The sequence below is a fragment of the Panulirus ornatus genome, chromosome 42, assembly GCF_036320965.1.
Source record: "Panulirus ornatus isolate Po-2019 chromosome 42, ASM3632096v1, whole genome shotgun sequence".
Classification (NCBI taxonomy): Eukaryota; Metazoa; Arthropoda; class Malacostraca; order Decapoda; family Palinuridae; genus Panulirus; species Panulirus ornatus.
In genome coordinates, this window is record NC_092265.1 from 15487312 (window position 1) to 15510610 (window position 23299).

General features: G+C 48.8%; 1 protein-coding gene across 7 annotated transcripts in view; it reads left to right on the forward strand.

Moving 5' to 3' along the window:
• The window catches only part of sd (TEA domain transcription factor 1 homolog scalloped), a 330242-nt gene that overhangs the window by 153130 nt on the left and 153813 nt on the right, over positions 1–23299 (forward strand). For all 7 annotated transcript variants that reach the window (XM_071686621.1, XM_071686624.1, XM_071686625.1 and 4 more), the window contains one exon: positions 19602–19773. In XM_071686621.1, the coding sequence (XP_071542722.1) occupies positions 19602–19773 (172 nt within the window). The remainder of the gene's footprint in view (positions 1–19601; positions 19774–23299) is intronic.

The window sequence follows — 23299 nt, forward strand, 5'->3', positions numbered from 1 at the left end:
ACCACCACGCTTCTGCTACCCGTGCCCCTCACCAACCATCACGCTCCTTCCACACGTGCCCCCTCACCAACCACCACGCTCCTTCCACACGTGCCCCCTCACCAACCACCACGCTCCTTCCACACGTGTCCCCTCACCAACCACCACGCTTCTGCTACCCATGCCCCTCACCAACCACCACGCTTCTGCTTCCCGTGCCCCTCACCAACCACCACGCTCCTGCCACACGTGTCCCGCACCGACCACTATACTCCTATGACACAACTCACTTCCTTCATTGAATGATTATGGTCAAGTCCTGCTCTTATCCGTTACTCTCCTGCTCGTTATTAATCTTCGAATGATGACCCTCGTTACCAAGTGTTGAGTGTATTACACGGTTGGTGTGTACCTGGTGTTACTGCTTGAACCTTCTCTTCTGTCAGACAACATTGTACACATCTGTATGTTGTTCACATTTAGTGTTATTCTCATTGAGCTAAGTCCGTCCATGCATTACTCTTGTACCACAAAAGTACTTCACATTGCTGCTCACGTATTTTTTTTTTTTTTTTTTTTTTTTTTTTTTTATACTTTGTCGCTGTCTCCCGCGTTTGCGAGGTAGCGCAAGGAAACAGACGAAAGAAATGGCCCAACCCCCCCCCCCCATACACATGTACATACACACGTCCACACACGCAAATATACATACCTACACAGCCTTCCATGGTTTACCCCAGACGCTTCACATGCCTTGCTTCAATCCACTGACAGCACGTCAACCCCTGTATACCACATGACTCCAATTCACTCTATTTCTTGCCCTCCTTTCACCCTCCTGCATGTTCAGGCCCCGATCACACAAAATCCTTTTCACTCCATCTTTCCACCTCCAATTTGGTCTCCCTCTTCTCCTCGTTCCCTCCACCTCCGACACATATATCCTCTTGGTCAATCTCTCCTCACTCATTCTCTCCATGTGCCCAAACCATTTCAAAACACCCTCTTCTGCTCTCTCAACCACGCTCTTTTTATTTCCACACATCTCTCTTACCCTTACGTTACTTACTCGATCAAACCACCTCACACCACACATTGTCCTCAAACATCTCATTTCCAGCACATCCATCCTCCTGCGCACATCTCTATCCATAGCCCACGCCTCGCAACCATACAACATTGTTGGAACCACTATTCCCTCAAACATACCCATTTTTGCTTTCCGAGATAATGTTCTCGACTTCCACACATTTTTCAAGGCTCCCAAAATTTTCGCCCCCTCCCCCACCCTATGATCCACTTCCGCTTCCATGGTTCCATCCGCTGACAGATCCACTCCCAGATATCTAAAACACTTCACTTCCTCCAGTTTTTCTCCATTCAAACTCACCTCCCAATTGACTTGACCCTCACCCCTACTGTACCTAATAACCTTGCTCTTATTCACATTTACTCTCAACTTTCTTCTTCCACACACTTTACCAAACTCAGTCACCAGCTTCTGCAGTTTCTCACATGAATCAGCCACCAGCGCTGTATCATCAGCGAACAACAACTGACTCACTTTCAAAGAACTGTTCATTGTCTACGTCATCAGTTTACTTTTAAAGAGCTTAGAGGTTGTGATAGAGTGAGTCACCCCTCACTCTTCTCTCTCTCAAAGTGGGCAAATATAATGCATCTGGCCTTTCCCTATAACCCTAGCATTTACATGTAAGTCAGCTCTCCTTTACTTTTTTTTAATATGGTGGTTGAAGTAGAGGAGGAAGAAGAGGTGGGGCAGGTGAAGGGATAGTTTGAAATGCAAGAGAAGACTGAAGTGTGTACAGGTAGAAGGTGTAAGATTTTTGATACATGTTGACTATGTGGAGCGTGTTTTTGATGCCATATTTATATACCCCCGGCAGACTGAGGTCATGTGCGTGTATTGATGTTGTATCTATGGTTTTTAATCCTGGCACCGTCGTTGTCACCCTCCTCTGAACCTTCTCTATAAACTCATTGTGTTTCTTTAGGTGCGGTGACCAAACCTGAGTAACATAGTCTCGCTTTGGCCCAGTGTAGGCCGAGAGCACGTGTTTGTTCACCACACACTTCACAAAACCTGTGCCGGCACACACACCGGTGTGCGCTCTGCAACTTTTATCTTCTGTTTCCAAACTACACCTTCCCCTGTGCTAGCTAGGTCGAAGGTCGTGTCCCCACAAACCCTGTGGTCATCACCCTCGTGACCTTTCTACACCCCTAGCTGCGAGGGAGGAGTCCTTTGGTCTTGGGTGGGGGGATGGTGTGGAGGAAGAGGTACCTAGGTGGGGATGGTGGGAAGGGAAGGGTCCGAGAGGACTGTGTAGGAGGAGAGGACTGTGGGCCTGGGTAAGGAAAGAGTCCTTTGAGGCTGGGGGAAGTGTCCGTATGGCATGGGTAGGGAGTGGAGAGGGTCCTGAAGCCTGTGTGGGGAGAAAAGGGGTCCGATGGGCCTTTTTTTTTGGTGTGTGTGGGGGGGAAGGGGTGATTACGTTGGGTCTGTGTAAGATGGGGCCTTGGTGGGGATAAGTCTGTTGGACCTAAGTGGGGGGATGGGTCTGCAGAGTCATGGTAGGGGAGTGGGGGTCTGTGGGGGAGGAAATCGTGGGGAGATACGGGGTCCTTGAGGCCTGGATTATGAGGTAGGGATCCTTTGGGCCTGGATTAGGAGGGATGGGGTCCTCTGGGCCCTGGGTTGGGAGGGAGGGAGGAGGTCTGCGAGGCCGTGGTTAGGGGGTGGGGGGCGTGTGGGTAGTGTAGTCAGGAGGGATGAAGACAGAGGAGGACTGTAATGATGGTGATTACCAGGGGAAAGGTTGTTATCCACCTGGAATTAGAAGAGAGTGCAGCAAGGAGAGGGTGGCTCCAAGAAAGATGCAAATGAGGACGAGGGGAAGATGATGGAAGAAGTGGAGTGGTGGCAGGAGGGTTGGTGGTGTCAGGAGGGTCAGTGACGGGCGGTGGTGGTGGTGGTGTCAGGAGAGTCATTGATGGTAAGAGAACTGGTGGTGTCAGGGTGGTTTATTATGGTAGGAGAGTCGGTGGTGACTGGAGGATTCGTGGTGGCAAGAGGGATAGTGGTGGCAAAAGGTTGGTGTTGCTAAGAAGATCATTGGTGGTAGGAGGGTCGTTGATGGTAGGAGGTTTGGTGTTAGCTGGAGAGCAGGGGGTGGCAGAATAGTTAGATAATAGTAATGATAATTATATTAATGACAGTATTAATTACCTTAATTATAATGATTGACGGTTCATTGAATTACGTGCAACTTGATGCTGAAAATATCGACAGAAATTACCCACAATATAGACAGTAGGTCTCTGAAGGGTGGGGTGGAGGTGGGTGGTTGGATAAGATAGACAGTCTGTACACACACGCTGCGTTAGAAGTCTTCTTGTTATTGGTGATAATCATAGTGGGTGAGTGAAGGGGTGTGTGTTTCTGTGGCGGTCTGTACCAGCTGGGATGGGCTGTGTGTGTGTGTGATGGTGAACAGCAACTCGGGGACGGGGATGTCTCCAGTGGAAGAAGGTGAAGGTGGCGAGGTTGCTAAAGGTAGCGAGGTTGTTCCATTTAGCCTCATCCTAAACCATCGGACGAGTCCAGCTGTTGGTTGAAATTTGAGTCGAAAGACCCGTGTGTTGAGCGCTTCTTGCTAGGTGGTGTAAGAGGGACCAAGGCTAAACTTGCACGTCTATCTTTGATGTTTATCTGGTAACTCCAGTACTGTGGTGGAGAGGGAGGGTAGCTGGTCGGTGAGTGTTTTGAGGCCACGAAGAATGTAGATTTGACAGAAGTAACGTGTTCCTTCCAGCTTTGTTTTTCGTGAAAAAGGACGCAGAGAAGCTGAGGGTGAACAACCTGGAGGGGGCTGGGGGCCTAGTGAGACAGTAGCGGGTAGGAAGCGGTTGTAATCAGGGCTGATATGTGAGATTAAGGTCAGAGTTTGGTTAATGGTGACGTAGTTGGCCGTGATCCAGTTCTGTAGCTTGTTAAGGGTGATTTGGAGGAGGCTGTGTTGTCGAGGACTGTTGGCCACGTTGATGGCAGTGGTAGGGGCGTCATCCAGCGAGCATTTGCATTCATCAAGGAATTATTTATAGGGATTAGGAAATGTAAAGGATCCATCCATCTTGGCGTTCTGTGAGACAGTACGAGGAACTGGAAGGGGGAGATGGACTCTTGGGAGCTTACTGCCTCAAGGCATTCACTGAGGAAGTGTACAAGCCATGGAATGAGACTTGTACTCTCTCAAGGTTGATGTCTTTTGTGCTAAGGTATGGCTTACTTGTTGGCAACCTTTGATGAAGTCAGCGAAGGTGTGAGTTACAGAGGTGTCCGTCTTGTCTGAGGTAAATACAGTTCAGGAGGTTAACGAGACAGTGTAGGTCTTCATACTAACACAGAACCTACGGTTTATGCAACTTGCACTTATGTTGTGTACGTCGCTGTAGTGAAACACACAGACACGCATCTTTCACAGAGTAAACTAGGGATCTAGATAATGGCAGTCGACTGTACCTCATCGAGAGAGACTGTGGGCTTGTTAACTAAAGTATTATGGAAGCATAAGAAAACTTTCAGTCAGCGGGGCATTCTGATCGCTGGAGAGAAGGAATGACAGTGGAACAAAGAGGTTTCGTTAGATTAGGGAAGAACTATTCTTGCAAGTTTAAGGTGAGTCTGTACGAGGGTAGCATTGCGCTTAACCTTGAGGCTGTGTGTAAGTGTGTGGTGACTTCAGATTCATGAACTAACTCGAGGTCGTTGGAACTGGAAGACAGGCTGACTGGGAGGCAGGTGGAGGAGTCTCTTGCAGGCAGTGTCGAATGACTTGTTTCATCTCTAGAAAGATGATTGACACACTGAGAGGAGAGAGTCTCTTTCTCCAAACCGCTTAAGTCTTTCCCTTACCACTGGCTGCTGTGACATGGTAGGGTTGCTTGATGGTGGCATAAGAGTTTGTTGGTGGTAAGATGGATGATGGTGGTAGAGGCACCGGTGATAGTAGAAAGGTCGATGGTGGAAGAGAGTTCGATAGTGTGTGGAGTTAAGAAGTGGAGGGAACGTCGGTAGTGGGAGGAAGTACATTAAGGGCAGGAACAGTGGAGCGGTGATGGAGGAATCAATAAAGACAAATTATTAACGGTGGTGATCTGCTCACTTGCTAGGCCACCTGGTGGTGGGCAAGGACTAGCCAGCAGGTATGGGGCGATGTGTCCGGTATTAGGTTAGGTTAGGTTAACAGTGTCATCATATACTCGTCATCAGCAGGTACTACCAGTGGACCGTTCTGAACCTGAACGGTCCACTCAGGTCATCAGACAGACCTCTCACCCGAGACGGAGATGTAGAAGAGAGGAGAGGATGTCGGCAGGGAAGAGACAGCTGACGGAGAGGGTACAACTCATAATGCCCATTGTATGTATGTAGTCAGTCATGCTACTGGAACATTAGGTCCAGCCAGGTGTGGTACAGCGTGTGGTTGTCTGTGTTGATTTCAGCGCACGTGAAATCTAGTCCAGGCCTTTTTTTTTATTTTTTGCATTTCTTCCTCACTGGTATGTGCTTGGAGCGTGTTCCGAGTGCTTCCGCAGGCAAATATTTCACGCACACTCTGGTGTTTTGGCACTCAAGAGTGATTCCCAGTGTACCAGGGACAGCACACTGCTTAATTATTCCCATGTGTTACGTTTACTGGAGAAGTCTTCCTGGGTCTTCTTCCCCCCGACATTCCGGGCTCCGCCCAGGCTGGTGGTAGGTTGGGTCCGTGGTCAACCAAGCTGTTGGAAGCAGCAACCCTCAGGCCCTCAGAGCCCTGCCCATCCTGGCTGGTCTGGTACACTTTGTAGGTGCTTGTTCCAGTGCGCCCTTAAACTTCTCTACTATGCATCCCAAGGCGTGTCTAATGATACCTGGCAAGGTGTATGGGAATTTTATTGTGGTAGTAGTGTACTGTCCATTCCTTGTCTGTGGTGTGAGTACAGTGTGTTTGGGATGGTGAAGTTTATCACGTATTCGTTATCTCTCATGATACACAGCCAGCGTATTATTTTCTCAGGTTGGCTTCGCCATTTGCTGACTCGAAGAAGGAAGTTGTCACACAATCTTGATATTAGTTCCCCATTGTGTAACTTTATCTGCACTACTTCCTATGAGATTCCCGACTTCTCCTTGTAGTTCCCAGGCCATATGCACCATGTGTGTGTGTGTGTGTGGGGGGGGAGACGTGGTTGAGGCATCGTGTTTTCCTCCAGGTTTCCAAGGTTGTCCCCAAAAAAGAAAGTTCGTAAATTATTTTTCTATGCAGTGTTCAGTCATGTCGTACGTCCTGGTGTATGGCCTTGTGTAATAAACCATGTTGAAAATTACTGTCTTGATAACTAATTAACACTTCCGCCACTTTACTAGAGCAGTTGAAGTCTTGAGATTTTAAAAGTGAACCTTTCACTTAACGCTGCTCCTACACCAAGCCTTCCTGTCGTGTCACACTTACCACCATGTACGTGGTAACTCGTGATCCACACGCCTCGCTCTTCCCGTGGCTGCTGCAGCTGCTGAGTTTGCCTCCTTTAGCGAACAAGTTATAAAACGGATTTGGTTAGCGTCGAGCGACGGAGGTGCTTGTATGAACTCGTTTACATTGCTTGTTCATGAATTATTAGGGTAAACTTTACAGATTGTTTTCCGATACTCCGCTTCGAACCGACCGACCGACCGTCGTGGGGTTTGAACTCAGGTTTTGCGCGTCAGGGAATGTTCATTGTTTCCACCTGCACAAGGCAGAGCGGGTCACTGGTCGACCTGGATGTTCTCCCGTTGGTGCACGTGTTTATGAATATGTTCTGTTGGTGTTTACTTGGCCTATTTCGGTGGTGTTTTTCTAGCCTTGTTCTGTTGGTGTTTGTTTGGACTTCCTTCGTTGTTATTAACCTGGCCTTGTTCTGATTTTGTTTACCTGGCCTTGTTCTGTTAATGTTCACCTGGCCTTGTTCTGTTGGTGTTTATCTGGCCTTGTTTTTTGGTGTTTCCCTGGCATTGTTCTGTTGGTGTTTACCTGGCCTTGTTATGTTGTTTACCTGGACTTGTTCTGTTAATATTCACCTGGCCTTGTTCTGTTATTGTTTATCTGGCCTTGCTTTTTGGTGTTTGCCTGGCCTTGTTCTGTTAGTGTTTACCTGGCCTTGTTATGTTGTTTACCTAGACTTGTTCTGTTGTTGTTTTCCTGGCCTTGTTCTGTTGGTACTTGCCTGGCCTTCTTGTGTTGTTGTTTACCCTGCCTTGTGTTGTTTGCCTGGCCTTGTTTTGTTGTTGTTTATCTGTCCTTGTTTTTTGGTGTTTGCCTGGCCTTGTTCTGTTAGTGTTTACCTGGCCTTGTTATGTTGTTGTTTACCCGGCCTTGTTTTGTTGTTTACCTGGACTTGTTCTGTTGTTGTTTACCTGGCCTTGTTCTGTTGTTATTTGCCCTGCCTTGCTCTGTTGTTTGCCCGGCCTTGTTTTGTTTTCCAGGCCTTGTTCTGTTGTTTACCCAACCTTGTTCTGTTGGTAAGGTCGATGTGTCTGTGGTTCGTCTGGTGGAATGGTACGTGCTCTCCTTGCCTGCCTCCTGTTGCCTCTATTTAGTAAAGCAACATCTTTCATATTAAGATGATTTTCTTACTTGTGTATCCCAGAAGCGGCTTCTTTCATCATTAATTATGTTGTCTATTTTTTTCTCAATGTGTGTATGCTGATACGTTCTCTCTACCCATGGCAGATGTAACAGACCTGCTTATTGCTAGTGCCCGGGAAAGAATGATGGCCTTTGGTGGCCTCAAAACGTCCTTCATGGCCAGCTTTCCGTCGTTTAAAACTTAACCCAGATTCTGAAGTAACACATCTCCAGGTCCTCCCACTTCTTCCCCACTTGCTCCTCTGGTCTTCCCCAGGTCATCATCAAGTCTTCTCCAGATCCTAACATGTCCTCCCCAAATCTTTCGCAGTTCAATAGATCTCAAGGTCCTCCCCAGATTCTATTCAGGTTTTCCTTAAGTCTTCTTCGGGTCCTCCCTAAATTTCCCCCCAGTTTCTCATCACGTCTTCCCCAGGTTTTCCCTGGGTACTTCATAATTCTCTCTTAGGTCTTCGTGAGGTCTTCCCTAAATCTTCTCCAGTTCCTCGTTATATCTTCACCATGGTGTTCACGAGTCTTCCCGAGGTCCTCTCCCAATGTCCTCCTGAAGTCTACTTAAGTTCCCTTATCTTCGTCAGTTCCCCTTCAGGTCTTCCTCATGTCCACCAATATATCTTCCTCCGTTCGTCCTCAGGTCTTACTCAGATTTTCCCCAGATTTTACCCAGGTATTTCCTAGGTTTTCCCAGCGTCTTCCCCTGCCACATTTTGAACGTTACGTGTAAAACCTCTGGTATGATCAAACCGCGTTTCACCCAAAGTATATACGGGCTTTTGGAAAGCGGCCTTTGGTGGCTTCAAAACAGCCTCTGAGGCCACAGCCACAAAACCCATGTTGCTACCAGCACAGTCTTATCTGTAACCCGAGTTTGGTGTTTGTAGCTCTAAAGATGTGCTTAAACTTAAGGAATATATATGTATATATATATGTGTGTGTGTGTCTGCCTTCACCTCAGTGTCTCCGTTAGTCTTTATCTATAAATACTGCTTCCAGGCGCGTACCTCAGGTCTTCTTGATACTCACACTCTTGGCTTATGTTTGTCTCTTGATTCGGCTCATTTGTCCTGTTCTGTGTCCCGCATCATTTGGCATGACGTACTCTCTCCCTCTCACGAGTCGTTCGTGGTGTGAGGGAACAGTTGGCAGTCGTGTCGAATTCTTCTTGCCAGTTAATGCAGAGTGGAGGTCAGGTCTGTGTGAAGTTTGTATACGAACGCCTTTCCTGTGTGACTGTGGACGGTCGCCGCCGTGTGGCACAAGCAAAAGCTAAGTTTTCAGTTCAGGTCAGTCTGAATGGTCTTCACACTCGTGGTATCTAAACCTGTCCTTGTAAAGCGCTTACGCCATGTCTGGTGATGGCATATCAGGCATGTAATGCTTGGAAATCATGCAGATATTGTTACGTGTGTAGCACATTTTACTACACATTTTATGTGGTTCAGTATTTGAATGCTATCTCTGGTTTTATCATTCGATAACTTTATCATTTCTATTTTCAATTGTGTTGATATGGTTTATTCTCTGTCCTTCTCCTTCACTTTCGTCGTAGTATTCGTCTATCTCCCTCTCACCCCCTCATTGAACTCTGAAGTCAGTGTGGGGGGAGGGGGGTGTATTTTGAAAGTGGGGGGATGGTGGTGTTGTGGGTATGGGGCAGGGTTATGGGGGTTGTTGCTTCTCGTGGCTCTGGTTGAGTCATGGGTGTCGACTAGTTGTAAGGTTCATGGTCATGTCTTGTATGTTTGCTGGATACAAGGCTGATGTGACAGAATTACTTTGGGAAAACAAGAGATGTGATTTGAATATTTCTTTGTCTCTCTTCTTCTTCTGTTTCTGTGGACCTCATGCAAACTTGAAGGTCGACATGACGGAGCACCGCCCTTGTTAGCTACTTCCTGCAGTAGGTGTTTGGCGCGAGTGTTTCCTCTCCCACTCCCAAGGGCGCCTTCATCTTGACGCGGCCGCCAGGGGCTGTGTGTTGTGGCTACGGGTCCCTCCTGTGGTGGACAAACTCATTTGTTGATACCACAACTCTCCGCCCAGCTGCCGTAACCCACACAACGTTTTCTGTACTGAGCCTGCGATCGAGGGGTGACTGGGCTGGTGCACTGTGGCCGCAGGGAGGGGGTGGGTTTGGGATCGTTGGGATCCCAGCCTGTGGAGAGAGATTTAGGAATTTAAGGTAATGGACTGGAATTTATCGAGGCTGGATTTGAGATGGTTTTAAACTGATGTTTACCAAGTGAAATCTAAACAAAATAATTTTGGCTGTTGAGAGCTTGATGACCCAGGCTTGTTAGTGTGTGGCTGACCTGACCTGGTGTAGGTGGTAGAGGTCTGCCATAGACCCATGAGATGGGTCTTTGGGCCCATTCGGACCCGCCTGTCACCTCCCTGTGATGATATACCCACTGTACGCCCTGTATCTCCCTCCACCTACCCTTAGCAATGTACCTGCCATCCACGCTATCACTGAAATGATTTGTCTGTGTCTACAAAGCCGATAAACTTTTTAAACTGAAACTGACAAAAGTCACTTTAATCCCGACTCATATATATCTCTGATACAGTATGATGAATGTGTACGGTCGAGCCAACTGTGTATGACCCGGATGCTTCACGCAGTACACGTTATCTCATGATGGGATTTGTCCATTGATTCCCAGCTGACATTGCTCTAGAAAGCTGCTGCATGAAGCGGAGAGCGACAGCACACAATTGCCAGGGCTAAAACGTGGTGGCGGTGAACACAGTTAGAGATAACGCTGTACGCATCCGGGACTCAAGATTGTTTACAATGAAATGGCTGCAGCAGCCTTCAGAAACATTCTTATAATGGGTCTGGGCAAGTGAATGGTTATCTAGGCCTACAGGCCACGGCCTCCAGAGGCCGCTTGGTCCGCTTGGTCCGCTTGGTCCCGGATCCAGCAGCCGGGATAGAAGACTTCCTAAACCATCGTAAGCTGTCGGGGTAAAATAACTCCGAAACCATCGTAAGGCATACAGAAGGTAGAACACCTCCGACACGATCATGAGGCGTACGTACAGTAAAGTAAACCATCCTAAGTGATACGCAGGGTAAACCACCGTAAGGTACACTCATCATGGTACACGATGGATGTAAACTGTGAACTGATTTATGGGGCTATGGTCCACCTAAGTACTCAGTGTGCTGTTACTGGTGAACTCCAGGTTCCAGGGGGTTCCAGGTTATGCGTCAGTTAAGGAGATCCCAGGTCGGGTCGGGAACCCCAAAGTCCCATGCCATATAAGGGATTGCCAGATTAGGCTTGGGACTACAGGTCTTAGGGAACGTTAAGGGTACTCCAGTTCCCAGGGCAAGTAAGGGGTTCCTTTTCAGCTCGTAGACACCAGGTCATGGAGCAGTTACATGGTCTTAGGCTCCAGGGCAGGAAAAGGCGTCCCAGTTTCCGGGGAAGGTATGAGATACCAGATCAGGCCATGGACCCCAGGCCCTAAGGTGGGTCAGACCCCAGGTCTCAGGACAGGGAAGGGAGCCCCAGGCACATTGCTGACGGTGATGGTGAGGTAGTCAAGACAAATTGCAGTCACGAATATGTTCTTTACCTTACAGTAGAAGTCTCTCTCTCTCTCTCTCTCTCTCTCTCTCTCTCTCTCTCTCTCTCTCTCTCTCTCTCTCTCTCTCTCTCTCTCTCTCTCTCTCTCTCTCTCTCTCTCTCTCTCTCTCTCTCTCTCTCTCTCTCTCTCTCTCTCGTTTCTCCCTTCCCTAACCTTCCATCGTCTTTGTTCTTTCACCTCCTCCTCCTCCCCTCGCACGTGCTGGGTCCCTTCCTAGGAACACGCCTCGCTACCCTCCCCCCCTCCTACCATTCCGCCCACACCTAGATACGTACGATCCCAGGTGACGCAAACCAGAGTGATTGTATTGGAGGTTTTCTACACTCACAGTAGCCTAGAGCACTACTGACCTTGTCGGACAATAGCCTAGGGCACTGCTGACCTTGCAGGACAGCAGCGTGGGGCACTACTGACCTTGCCGGACAGTAGCCTAGGAACTCCTGCCCCTTCCCCTGCCGGAGAGTAACCTGGGGCATTCGTACCCTTGTCCCTGCTGATCAGTAGCCTGGGGCACTCCTGCCCAAGCGGACTGTAGCCTGCTGAACTCCTGTCCCTGCTTGACCGTAACTTGGAGGGGGTTCTCGTGCCCCTGGCCCTGCCAGACGGTAGCCTGGAGCATTCCACTTCCTACTGGATAGTAGCATAGGAGTTTCGTGCTCCCGCCCCCTCTGGAGAGTAACCTGGAGCACCCTTACCATTTGCTGGACACTAACCAAGGGCACTCCTACCCCAATCCCTTCTGGACAGTAGTCTGGAGCACTCATGCCATCTCTGGACTGTAGCCTGAGACACTCTTGTTCGTCCTGGATTGTAACCTGGCGTACTCCTTTTCCTACTGGACAGGATTCTGAGGCAACGCTGCTGGACAGTAGCCTGGGATACTACTGTCGAACAGTAGCCTGGGATACTACTGTCGGACAGTAACGTGGGGCACCACTACTGTAGGGCTGGACCTTCCGGGTCCTTGAACACCTGCCGACCATCCTCGCCTCGGGCAGTCCCACCTGGCGCCGGGCAGGAGAACCTATTGATTGGTGCCACCGCTAACTGTCCCCTCCCTCCCTACTCCACACAACACCTGCCTTCCCTCCTTCCCTCCCCACTAAACCTACTCTCCCTCCCACCACCACACAAATCCCCACACATTCCCTGCAGCGCCCAAGTCAGACCTCATTTAGAGTAAGGTGTTCAGTTCTAGTTAGCGGACTTCACCAGAGATGAAGAAGACCGGTGATGCGTACAAAGAATAGCAACAAAACCAGTTCTGTCATGGAGAGATATTCCTTTGTAAGATATTATTTTCTGTTAAAAAGGAAACTTAGAGGGGAATCTACGGAGTAAAATGTTTCATGATACTGAATAAATTCCCGCATCGTAACACATAGTCTCTTAACGTTAGGTAAAGATGCATCAACCAGAACTAATGTCATGGAATTAAAAGAAAGATTTGATACGAACATAAGCAGTGGCTGTTCCTATTGCTTGCTCGTCAGTTTTAGAACACGGATAAACCAGATGAAATCACTGCTAAAACTATCAGTACCTTTAAGTTACAGCTAAACAAATACTTTACTGATATCATTTATCACAATACCAGAGGGAAGTGTCCTTACTTAAATTTTGTGGACACAAATTGGATTCTTTGATTCTTTATCTCAGATTTCACGTTCCTCTTGAGTGTACCGCTGCAGTAGCACGTCAGGGATAATTTCCGATCCAAACTTTGCTAAAAAATGTCCAAGGCAGTATACCATGTACTAGACTTTCTTAAAGAATTTCCAAGACAATATACCATGTACCAAACTTTCCTAAAAAATGTCCAAGGCTAATATACCATGTACCAGACTTTCCTAAAGAATTTCCAAGACTGTATACCATGTACCAAACTTTCCTAAAAGAGTTCCAAGGTAGTATACCATGTACCAAACTTTCCTAGAGAATTTCCAAGGCAGTATACCATGTACCAAACTTTCCTAAAGAATTTCCATGGCAGTATACCATGTACCAAGGAAGGAACCTTGCTACAGCAGCAGTAGCAGCAGCAGGAGAGTTGACGGACAAGCACATGCTCTGTAGGATAGAAATGTGAGAATGACATTTGGGTCTCCGCGTGTGTATAGCTCCCTGGCTGGCTCTATGGTGGGGCTCCACCCGTGTATAGCTCCTTGGCTGTATGCTGGGGCTCCCCAAGTATAGCTCCCAGGCCTTACGGTGGGGCCCCACCCGTGTATAGTTCCTTGGCTGGGTGTAGGGTGGGGCCCCACCCGTGTATAGCTCCCTGGCTGGGTGTAAGGTGGGGTCTCCACTGTGGATAGCATCATTAGCCGTGCGGACAAACGGGTAATCCCACCCGTGTCATCACCTTCCCTCCCGACCCCTCACAGACCCTCGCCCACATCCCTCACAACTTACAAGTTATTGATAGAATATAACCTTTGGTTAAGTTTGTAAAGTATGTGAAGTATGAGTGTGGAACCGGGTTACACGGTGTTGACTTGAGGCCGGTGGTGAGTGGTGTTTGGTTGTGGCTGGTGGTGAATGGTGGTTGGCTGTGGCTAGTGTTGAGTGGTGGTTGGTTGTGGCTGGTGGTGAGTGGTGGTTGACTGAGGCTGGTGCTGAGTGGTGGCTGATTGTGGCTGGTGATGAGTTGTGGTCGAGTGAGGCTGGTGGTGAGTGGTGGTCGATTGAGGCTGGTGGTGAGTGGTGGTTAACTGTGGCTGGTGGTGAGTGGTGGTTGACTGAGGCTGGTGCTGAGTGGTGGCTGATTGTGGCTGGTGATGAGTTGTGGTCGAGTGAGGCTGGTGATGAGTTGTGGTCGAGTGAGGCTGGTGGTGAGTGGTGGTTGACTGTGGCTGTTGGTGAGTGGTGGTTGACTGTGGCTGGTGGTGAGTGGTGGTTGACTGAGGCTGGTGGTGAGTGGTGGTTGACTGTGGCTGGTGGTGAATGATGGTTGAGTGAAGCTGGTAGTAAATGATGGTTGAGTGTGGCTGGTGGTTAAGCGAGGGTGGTGATGGTGGTAGTGGTGGTAGTAAGGCTGGTGGTTGAGCGAGGCTGGCGAGGGTGATGGTAGTTGGCACCACCTCTCAGCTGCCGCTGTCATTTCTGCTGCCTCCGCTACCTCGCTTGTGTCTCGTCTCGCTTCTGCTTGCCTCCTCAGTTAGACCTTCCCCTGCTGCTGCTGCTGCTGGTGGTGGCCGGTGTTTATATATAACCTGCCAAGGTTGTCTCACTCTCGCCAGAGTGGGGAGGGGGGTTGATACTTGTGAATGGTACACACACGCATGCATGCACACTCCATCACCACCCCTCTTAACACACACACACACACACACACACACACACACACACACACACACACACACACACACACACCTGTTGAACGCCGATAATTAATATTATTAGTTCGGTGATGGAAATGAAATGGCCGAGGACGATATGTCTGAGGGAGGTTGATCATATAAGAAATGACATTGTTACAGAGAGGTGTAGGAGTAAGCGTAGTCATATTTTCAGGACCCATCTGTGTTTGCTGAGCTGGTATGGACATATGGAGAGGATGAGCGAAGATTCACTGACCAAGATGATCTACATGTCATGAGTGGAGGGACGTAGGGGAAGGGGATGACAGAGAAGATGGGAGAATGGCGTTAAGGAAGCTTTGGGGTATCGGGATCTTAATATTCGGGACACGTAGAGGCTTACTTTGGAAAGAATGAATTGGGTCAATATGGTATACTGGGGACAGCTTGCTGTCAGTGGCCTAAATCAGGGCATATGTTGGAGTCATTATAAACCTTGCAGTAGTGTGTGGAGCTTGGTTCTGGATGTCTGACTGTTAGGCTCTGGTTTCGGTGCATTATACATGACAGCTGTAGAATGGACGTGTGCAAATGAGACCATTGTGCGTTTGTTCCTAACGCTACCTCGCTATGGCAGGAAAGGCAATTAGGTGCAGAAAAAAGTAATAGTTCCGTCTGGTAAAGTCAGCATGGGAGGAGGACGTGGGCTCAGTAACCAACACCAATCCGGCACCTGCCACTCCCTGCCCCTCCCCTGCTCTCTGTCTCACTCCTTTCTTCTGCCCCTTCCTCGTAGCCCCTTCCCTTGACCCTTCACTCCTCCATTATCTTAACCCCTCCTCTTTACCCCCCTTCCCCCCCGTCATTATAGTCTCACCATCACCCATCACACTTCTTAACTCCTCACGACCCCATCATCGTTGTCTCTTCTCTTGACCCCTCACTCCCCTCCCAGTCGTTCTTACCGCTCCTGAACCCACACCAAACGCACATCACTCATTCCAGAAAAGGGGGGCAACGAGGAAGGAGGTCCTGTGCGGATACAAGGTGCGGTCGACCTCCAGCGTTCTCCACAGAGCTGACAGTGATTGCCAAATGAAATTGGAATGATTGAACAGAATTTAAAACAGATAGAAAAATGTATCGGCAAATGCATGAGGTATAATGTGCAGGAGAAGAAAGGACGTAGATATTCTTTCCAGGTAAACAGAATATCCAGAACCACGTCCAGCACCTGGCCTCTTGCCTCCAGAACCACGTCTAGCATTCAACTCTTACTTCCAGAACCACGTCCAGCACTGGCCTCTTGCCTCCAGAACCACGTCCAGCACTCACCTCTTACCTCCAGAATCACATCCAGCATTGGCCTCTTGCCTCCAGAACCACTTCCAGCATTGGCCTCTTGCCTCCAGAACCACGTCCAGCACTGGCTCCCTGCGCCCATAACCACTTCCAGCATTGGTTGTGTCCATCCAGAACTGTGCCCTGCTGTGGTCCCCTCCCATCCAGAATCACGTCAAAAATGGCATTCAGCGTTCATAATCACGTCCAACACTGGTCCCAACGTCCAGACCCACATCCAGCCCTGGCCTCTTGCGTCAAGGACCACGTCCAGTACGAGCATCAACATCACTTCATGCAGGATTTTGAAAGAGTAGTAAAGATGATTATGATCGAATATGTGGAATCAAACATCCTACACTACTCAACGCTTCAAAGCTGGACGATCGTACCTTCCAAAGGTACTGGACAGCATTACGGTACCTCACGTATACCGTACATAATCATTTCATCTAACTGACCTCACAACGTAACACTCGTGCCCTACTCTGTTGTGTACATAGTACTTCGGATTATGCTCCCAAGTGCTGGCTGCTTTGTGTACCCCCGTCATTAGCCAGACCGCGTAATACCCAACGAGCAAGTGTGCCACCTGATTACTATAAGCCGCTGTGATATCCGTGTCTTCCTTACTCCGCGACGTTTTGTGACTTGACTCACGTCGTCTTTCATAATAACTACAACCTGCACTTTTTCCCAAAACTCTTAGATCATTTATCCTCTTCTGTTGTGTCTCATTTATCCTCTTCTGGTCTTTCTCATTTATCCTCTTCTGCTCTCTCATTTATCCTCTTCTGTTGCTTCTCATTTATCCTCTTCTGTTGCTTCTCATTTATCCTCTTCTGTTGCTTCTCATTTATCCTCTTTTGCTCTCATTTATCCTCTTCTGCTCTCTCATTAATCCTCTTCTGTTGCTTCTCATTTATCCTCTTCTGTTTTCCATTTATCCTCTTGTTTTTCATTTATCCTCTTCTGTTTCTCATTTATCCTCTTCTGTTGTTTTTCATTTGTCCTTTTCTGTTGTTTCTCATTTATCCTCCTCTGTTATGTCTCATTTATCCACTTCTTTTGCTTCTCATTTATTCTTTTCTGTTCTCTCACCTTCTCTGTAACTCTGCTCATACCTTAGCTAAGGCCAAGCGTCGGTGTGGACTCGGTGTCTGACTGGAGCCTCCAACATGAAAAAATTTTAAACTTGCTTTTAGAGGTTCGTCAACATTTACAGCTGCGTCTGGTATTCAGGGGTGTTTTTTGCCTCTCTGATCAGTCAGGCTGTTTAAGGCAGCAGCGTGTTGTCGTACCCTCAGCAATCTAAATAATCTGGTGTACTTTATATTTGTTCAGCGAGTTTATAAGGCTTTATGCTGGGTTGTCCAATGATTGTGTTGCTAACATATGTAGATACTGACACGGGTTATACCTCTGCCCTGAGGGTCAGTGGTCGGGTGTGGCAACCTCCTACTGCACCTTCTGCTGTAGAAGTGATATTTCATCAAGACCTCCACGCTTGTCGTGCAAGTGGCAAAAGGATTTCTGAGCGTCGACTGGAAGGCCAGACCGACTATGATTTTCTGTATATGAGTTATGACATCTCTCTCCATCTGCACTGTAATACCCTCAGTCCTTCTGAGAGAGAGAGAGAGAGAGAGAGAGAGAGAGAGAGAGAGAGAGAGAGAGAGAGAGAGAGAGAGAGAGAGAGAGAGACTGCAGTTTTATAGAAACTTTTGAGAACAAGAGAAGATACACTGATGCTTTTTACACAGTCGTGGCGAAGGACTTGGCATCAGATATTGGGTCGATGGCTCATGGGAGCAAGGATTAGGATGCCAGGCCGGTAATTGTTTACCAACATCTCAGGGTAATAATGGTTAACGATACGTAAACCAGAGCAACTGTCATTAAACCCTGAGTGACCCAGGACGTGTACCTTCCCTGCACTGTCTCTCATCCTCATCCTCGGCATTACACCATCGCCTGACCCTCCTAGTACCGCTGGCACATGACCCCCTGACCTGTCATGACCTCCTCCCCCTTCGGCATGATTTCGTCCACTCATGATCACTGTCATCACTTGGCAGCAGCTGTATTTACCCTCCAATTACCCACGGGAGGAAATAAACAGATATAGATATGATTAGATAATTTCTTTTTTATTTGGTAAAAATGTGATTCAGACGTTAGCAGTCTCTTAATGTTGTCACATGTTGCTGCTGCAAGGGTTGTAGATCTGGTGAGGCCATCGTACCTCTACATCCACCACCTTAAAGACAAAAGGACACAGAGAGAACTGTGCTGTTCTGTAGCCTCTTACAGATTTTTTCCCAAAGAGTAAATACAGAATTAGCATTAAAAACGTCTCCTACAGGGAAACTGTTACGCGATACGATTAAACAATAGTTCTGCATAGTTAAGGGACTTACTGGGTGACATCATCGGACAATCAGTGGCAGTGTTCCACTTCCACATATACGAGATATACAGACACAACTTCACTTTCTGAAATCTTAGGAATAACTCTGGACGAAAATGAATTAACATATGAACGTTCTTAAGATAAAGAGTACAGCCTATTCCCATTATTTTACTGGTCCTGTGTAGAGTGTGAGTGAGAGATTTCCTTGATGATGACGGGTTGTGTGGCGCTCCCGTAACGCTGCCAGTGTTACATACTGGCATATGTTTACCTCACATACGAACGGGCTGCGTCACGAAGGGGTCGTGTTGTCCATGCGCGAGGATGTGATGGGCGGGGCTGTTTTATGTTACCCTGTCAATTTTTATGGTCGGTGTGACTGAGTGTGGTCACAGGCCCCAGACCCACACAGCTGCCTCAATGATTCATTATTCCTCTCAACAACTGTTTCGTCGCCTGAGACTACCGACCCTGTACAACTACCTTGAGATTCTGCCACAAGTTAGGGCTGGAGTGTAGGGCTCAGTGCAGACAAATAGAGAGTTGAGAATAACGAGTTATGTGAGAGTTACGTGTTGTTGGTTGTTAAGTGTGAGAGGGGAAAAGTGTGTTTGCTTATTGACTGCCAGCAGCCTACTTGTATGTGGGGGCGGGAAGAAAAGACATCACCCTGGGCCAGTGAAGGGACCTTGACAGCCATTGAAGTGCAGGGTCACTGCGCAAGTCTGCACTGTCCTTGCGCATACCCACCCAGGCGGTAGTACCTCACCAGGCGGTGGGTGCTCGCCCACCCCACCGCCCAGAGAGAGAGAGAGAGAGAGAGAGAGAGAGAGAGAGAGAGAGAGAGAGGGTAATCTTTCCCGTGAATGTGTTACTTCTTATTTGGATATATTTTGTATTGTGTACCAGGTCGTGTAATCATCCAGCTGTCGTCTTGATGACCTCAGACATCGGATGTAACGTCCCCAAGGAACAGGTGAGCAGTTGCCCGACTCACTGACATAATAATCAGGCCGTCACCCACAGCTGCCATCCCCCTCCCCTCTTCTCCCCCTCCACACAGCTTCTGGGTGATGGTGATGCCATGAACTAACTGTTCATGGGAAGACGTGCTATTTGGTAACTCTTTGTCATTATGTTTCAGTCTCTCTCTAAACTGATGACGCCTCAGCTGACGCTTACCATGAACTGTTCATGGCAAGACATGGTAACTGTGTTATGATCTCTTCTCTAAACTCGTGACGCCTTAACTGACGCTCACTTTCCCACCAACAGCCGCTGGAGGATGACGATGTCAACTCGCTTCACGATGACAAGGACGTGGGCGGGGCGGATGCGGAGGGCGTGTGGTCGCCAGACATCGAACAGAGCTTCCAGGAGGCCCTGGCCATCTACCCGCCCTGCGGTAGGCGGAAGATCATCCTCTCCGACGAGGGCAAGATGTATGGTGAGTACTCTCCCTCTTCTCGTATCTTGACGCACTGCGACCCTCTGGAGGCGACCGCGCCAACGGCCGCTCCATCTTCACGCTCGTGGATCTCTGAGGAACATATTAGCCTCAGGTTTGGTAGGATGAGTAACTTCAGTCTTAGAAGAACATGTCGGCCTCAGCCTGTCGTGAGTAAATTTAGACTGCCAGAGAAACATCTCAGCCTCAAGTTAAGATGAGTTTCTCTTGAATTTATTGTAGGGTTTGACCCCATAGAGGCCTAAAATCAAGCGATCATATATCACACGTGTGTGTGATCCTTCTTTCAGTGTTGGTGTGTTATCTTCGTCTTGTATTAGTGGTAAAGGAACGTATGTTACTTGTCCAGTACAAGTACGTACACCAGGGTCGTGATGCAGGGTCGCTTCGTGCGTCATTCTCAAGATACGTTACACTGGGTGAGAATCGTCTTTATACTGTAATCCGAGTTTCACGTTTCCCATTGTGGCCTTGGCTCTCCAGCTTCCAGGAAGGCTATTGCTACTTAGCTCCCCCAGCATTCATGAGGGAGACTGCCACTTGCGGCCACACACACACATACACTCGGGCTTCCGTGGTGTGGTGGTTAACGTCGCTGACCATGATTCATGCACAGGCCAACCAGAGTTCGAATCCTTGGGGCAACAGTATCATGCCTTAAGGCAGTACACTGCCTTGAGACCTTGCCCTGGGTTGAAGTCTTTTACTGTCTTCAGTCATTACACTGCAATGAGGCCTCATACTGTCTTCAGGCATTATCCTCACTTGAGTTATTATACGGTCTTGAGACATCATACTGTCTTGAGGCATTATCCTCACTTGAGGTATTATACGGTCTTGAGACATCATACTGTCTTGAGGTCATATATTGTCTTCAGTTATTATACGGCCTCGAGGCATGATATTGTCTCAAGGTACTATACTGTCTTGAGGGATTATACTGCCTTGAGGCTCTATACTGTTTTCAGGCATTAAATTGTCTTGAGGCATTATACTTCCTTGAGGCATTATAGTCTCGAGGCATTATATTGTCTCAAGGTACTCCAATGTCTTGAGGGATTATACTTCTTTGAGGCTCTATACTGTCCGCAGGCATTATACTGTCTGCAGGCATTATACTATCTGTAGGCATTGTATTGTCTCGAGGTATAATGCTAGTGATCTTGAGGCATTTTACAGTCTTGAGGTAGTCTCTCTAAGCATTATACTACTGTAACTCATTCTGGGCTGAACACACACTAGCCAGCTTAAGTTGTCCTGAGTCATGACCTCACTAACCCAAGCTGATCCACCATGTCCACTACAGGAGACCACCAGTCAGAGGTGCTCCTGGTGGGGAGGACCACGTCAGGCCACTGCAACACGTCTGCCTTCTTGATCATTACGAAGATGTGGCTGACCTGAGGACCACTTGCTCCAGACCAGACCACAGTCACCAGGCTGTGAGGGATGACTGCCCCAGACCAGACCACAGTCACCAGGCTGTGAGGGATGACTGCCCCAGACCAGACCACAGTCACCAGGCTGTGAGGGATGACTGCCCCAGACCAGACCACAGTCACCAGGCTGTGAGGAATATACTACCTGTACGTTTGGTAAAGCACCACCATTAGTCGTGGAGTTATTGCCTCGAGCGGTCCTGGTCCTAGTGCCACAAGCAGTCCTGGTACTAGTGCCACAAGCAATCCTGGTAGCAGTGCCACAAGCAGTCCTAGTACTAGTGCCACAAGCAGTCCTAGTACTAGTGCCACGAGCAGTCCTGGTCCTAGTACGACAAGCAGTCCTGGTAGTAGTGCCACGAGCAGTCCTAGTACTAGTGCCACAAGCAGTCCTGGTAGTAGTGCCATGAGCATTTCTGGTCCTATTACCACCAGCAGTCCTGTTACCATTGATACTGGTACCATTGCTACCACCGTCACTGGTACTAGTGATACTAGTGATCCTGGTGGCACCACCACAAGCAACATTAACACGTCCAGGGGTAGGGTTAGGGTGGGGCAGCGTGTGGTGGTGGTGGTGGTGGGCGGGTGAGGTAGTTGGGGCCGGCGGCAGTGTGGTGTGGTAAACTGCCGGTGGTCATGCACGCGCCCGTCATGGCACCCGCCACCACATGCATGCCACGCTCGCTCCCTCACTTCCTAAATTGCTCTCATTCCTTCGTCACCAGTGTCGTGCACACCTGCTAATTCATGAGGGGAGGGAGGGAGCTGGGCGGGGATTGGGGTCCAGCGGCCCATGGGGAGGAGGGAGCCTGCTGAGGCGGTAATGAATGTGTTGACGATTGGGTAGTGGCTGACGATCGCTGAGACTGGTGGTGCTAGGGCGCTGAGGACAGTTGTATTGTGTGGCCTGGCTGGTCAGCGATCGCTGAGACTGGTGGTGCTAGGGCGCTGAGGACAGTTGTATTGTGTGGCCTGGCTGGTCAGCGATCGCTGAGACTGGTGGTGCTGGGGTGCTGACGACAGTTGTATTGTGTGGCCTGGCTGGTCAGCGATCGCTGAGACTGGTGGTGCCGGGGCGCTGAGGACAGTTGTATTGTGTATCCTGGCTGGTCAACGGTCGCTGGGACTGGTAGTGCTGGGGCGCTGAGGACAGTCGTCTTGTGTGGCTCAGGTGGCTATGTGGAAGGAGGCAAGCTGACAGAATGATAGGCAAGATTACAGACACAGGTAAATAGAACAAACGGGGAGAGAGAGAGAGAGAGAGAGAGAGAGAGAGAGAGAGAGAGAGAGAGAGAGAGAGAGAGAGAGAGAGAGAGAGATTGGGATGAGACTTACTAAATGGAATGATTAAATGAGTACCATCACGGACGCTTCATCGTTTCTTCCCCTGAGAGATATATAAGACTGCACCCAACTGACGTGCCCTGGATCACACCCCACACTAATAGGCTTACACAGCAGCGACACCTGGCCTTATACCACAGCAGCACCAACCTCTCTACAAGGCCTCCGTAACAGATTCACCTGCGAATTACGCTGTACTTAAAGATTTGATCACGTTGCAGAACTGCAGTACCCGAGGCAGTCTGACACCCGCCGTGGTTCATGGAAAACTGAAAGAGTTGATCAGTTTGAACAAGCAGACTCCCTCTCTTCCTTCCCCTGTGTCACTCGCCTCTCCAGCGAAGAAGAGACTCAACTTATGAAAGATTCGTTCGTCTCCTTCTGCCAAAGGCTCTTCCCATCTTGATGCCACCTTCCTGCCAGCCTCATCACCCCCGTAGTCGGTATGATAATATGAAGTCGCCAGACAGTTACACAGCCTTATGGTAAAGCGGTGTACGACACTCGTTAACTCTCACAAGGATTTTTTCCCCTCCCTTTTTTTTCTTCCCTGAGCTAGCTAGACTCCTCTCCTTCATTATTAGTCCTTCCCTCCGTCAAGTCAAAACGTCCCACTGATTGAAAGACCTCATATGTCTCCCTAATGCTGCTACTACAGTCGCCTTCCACTGAGGTTCGACCCACTGCCCTCACCCCGATCCCGAGCTTTATTCTGTGAG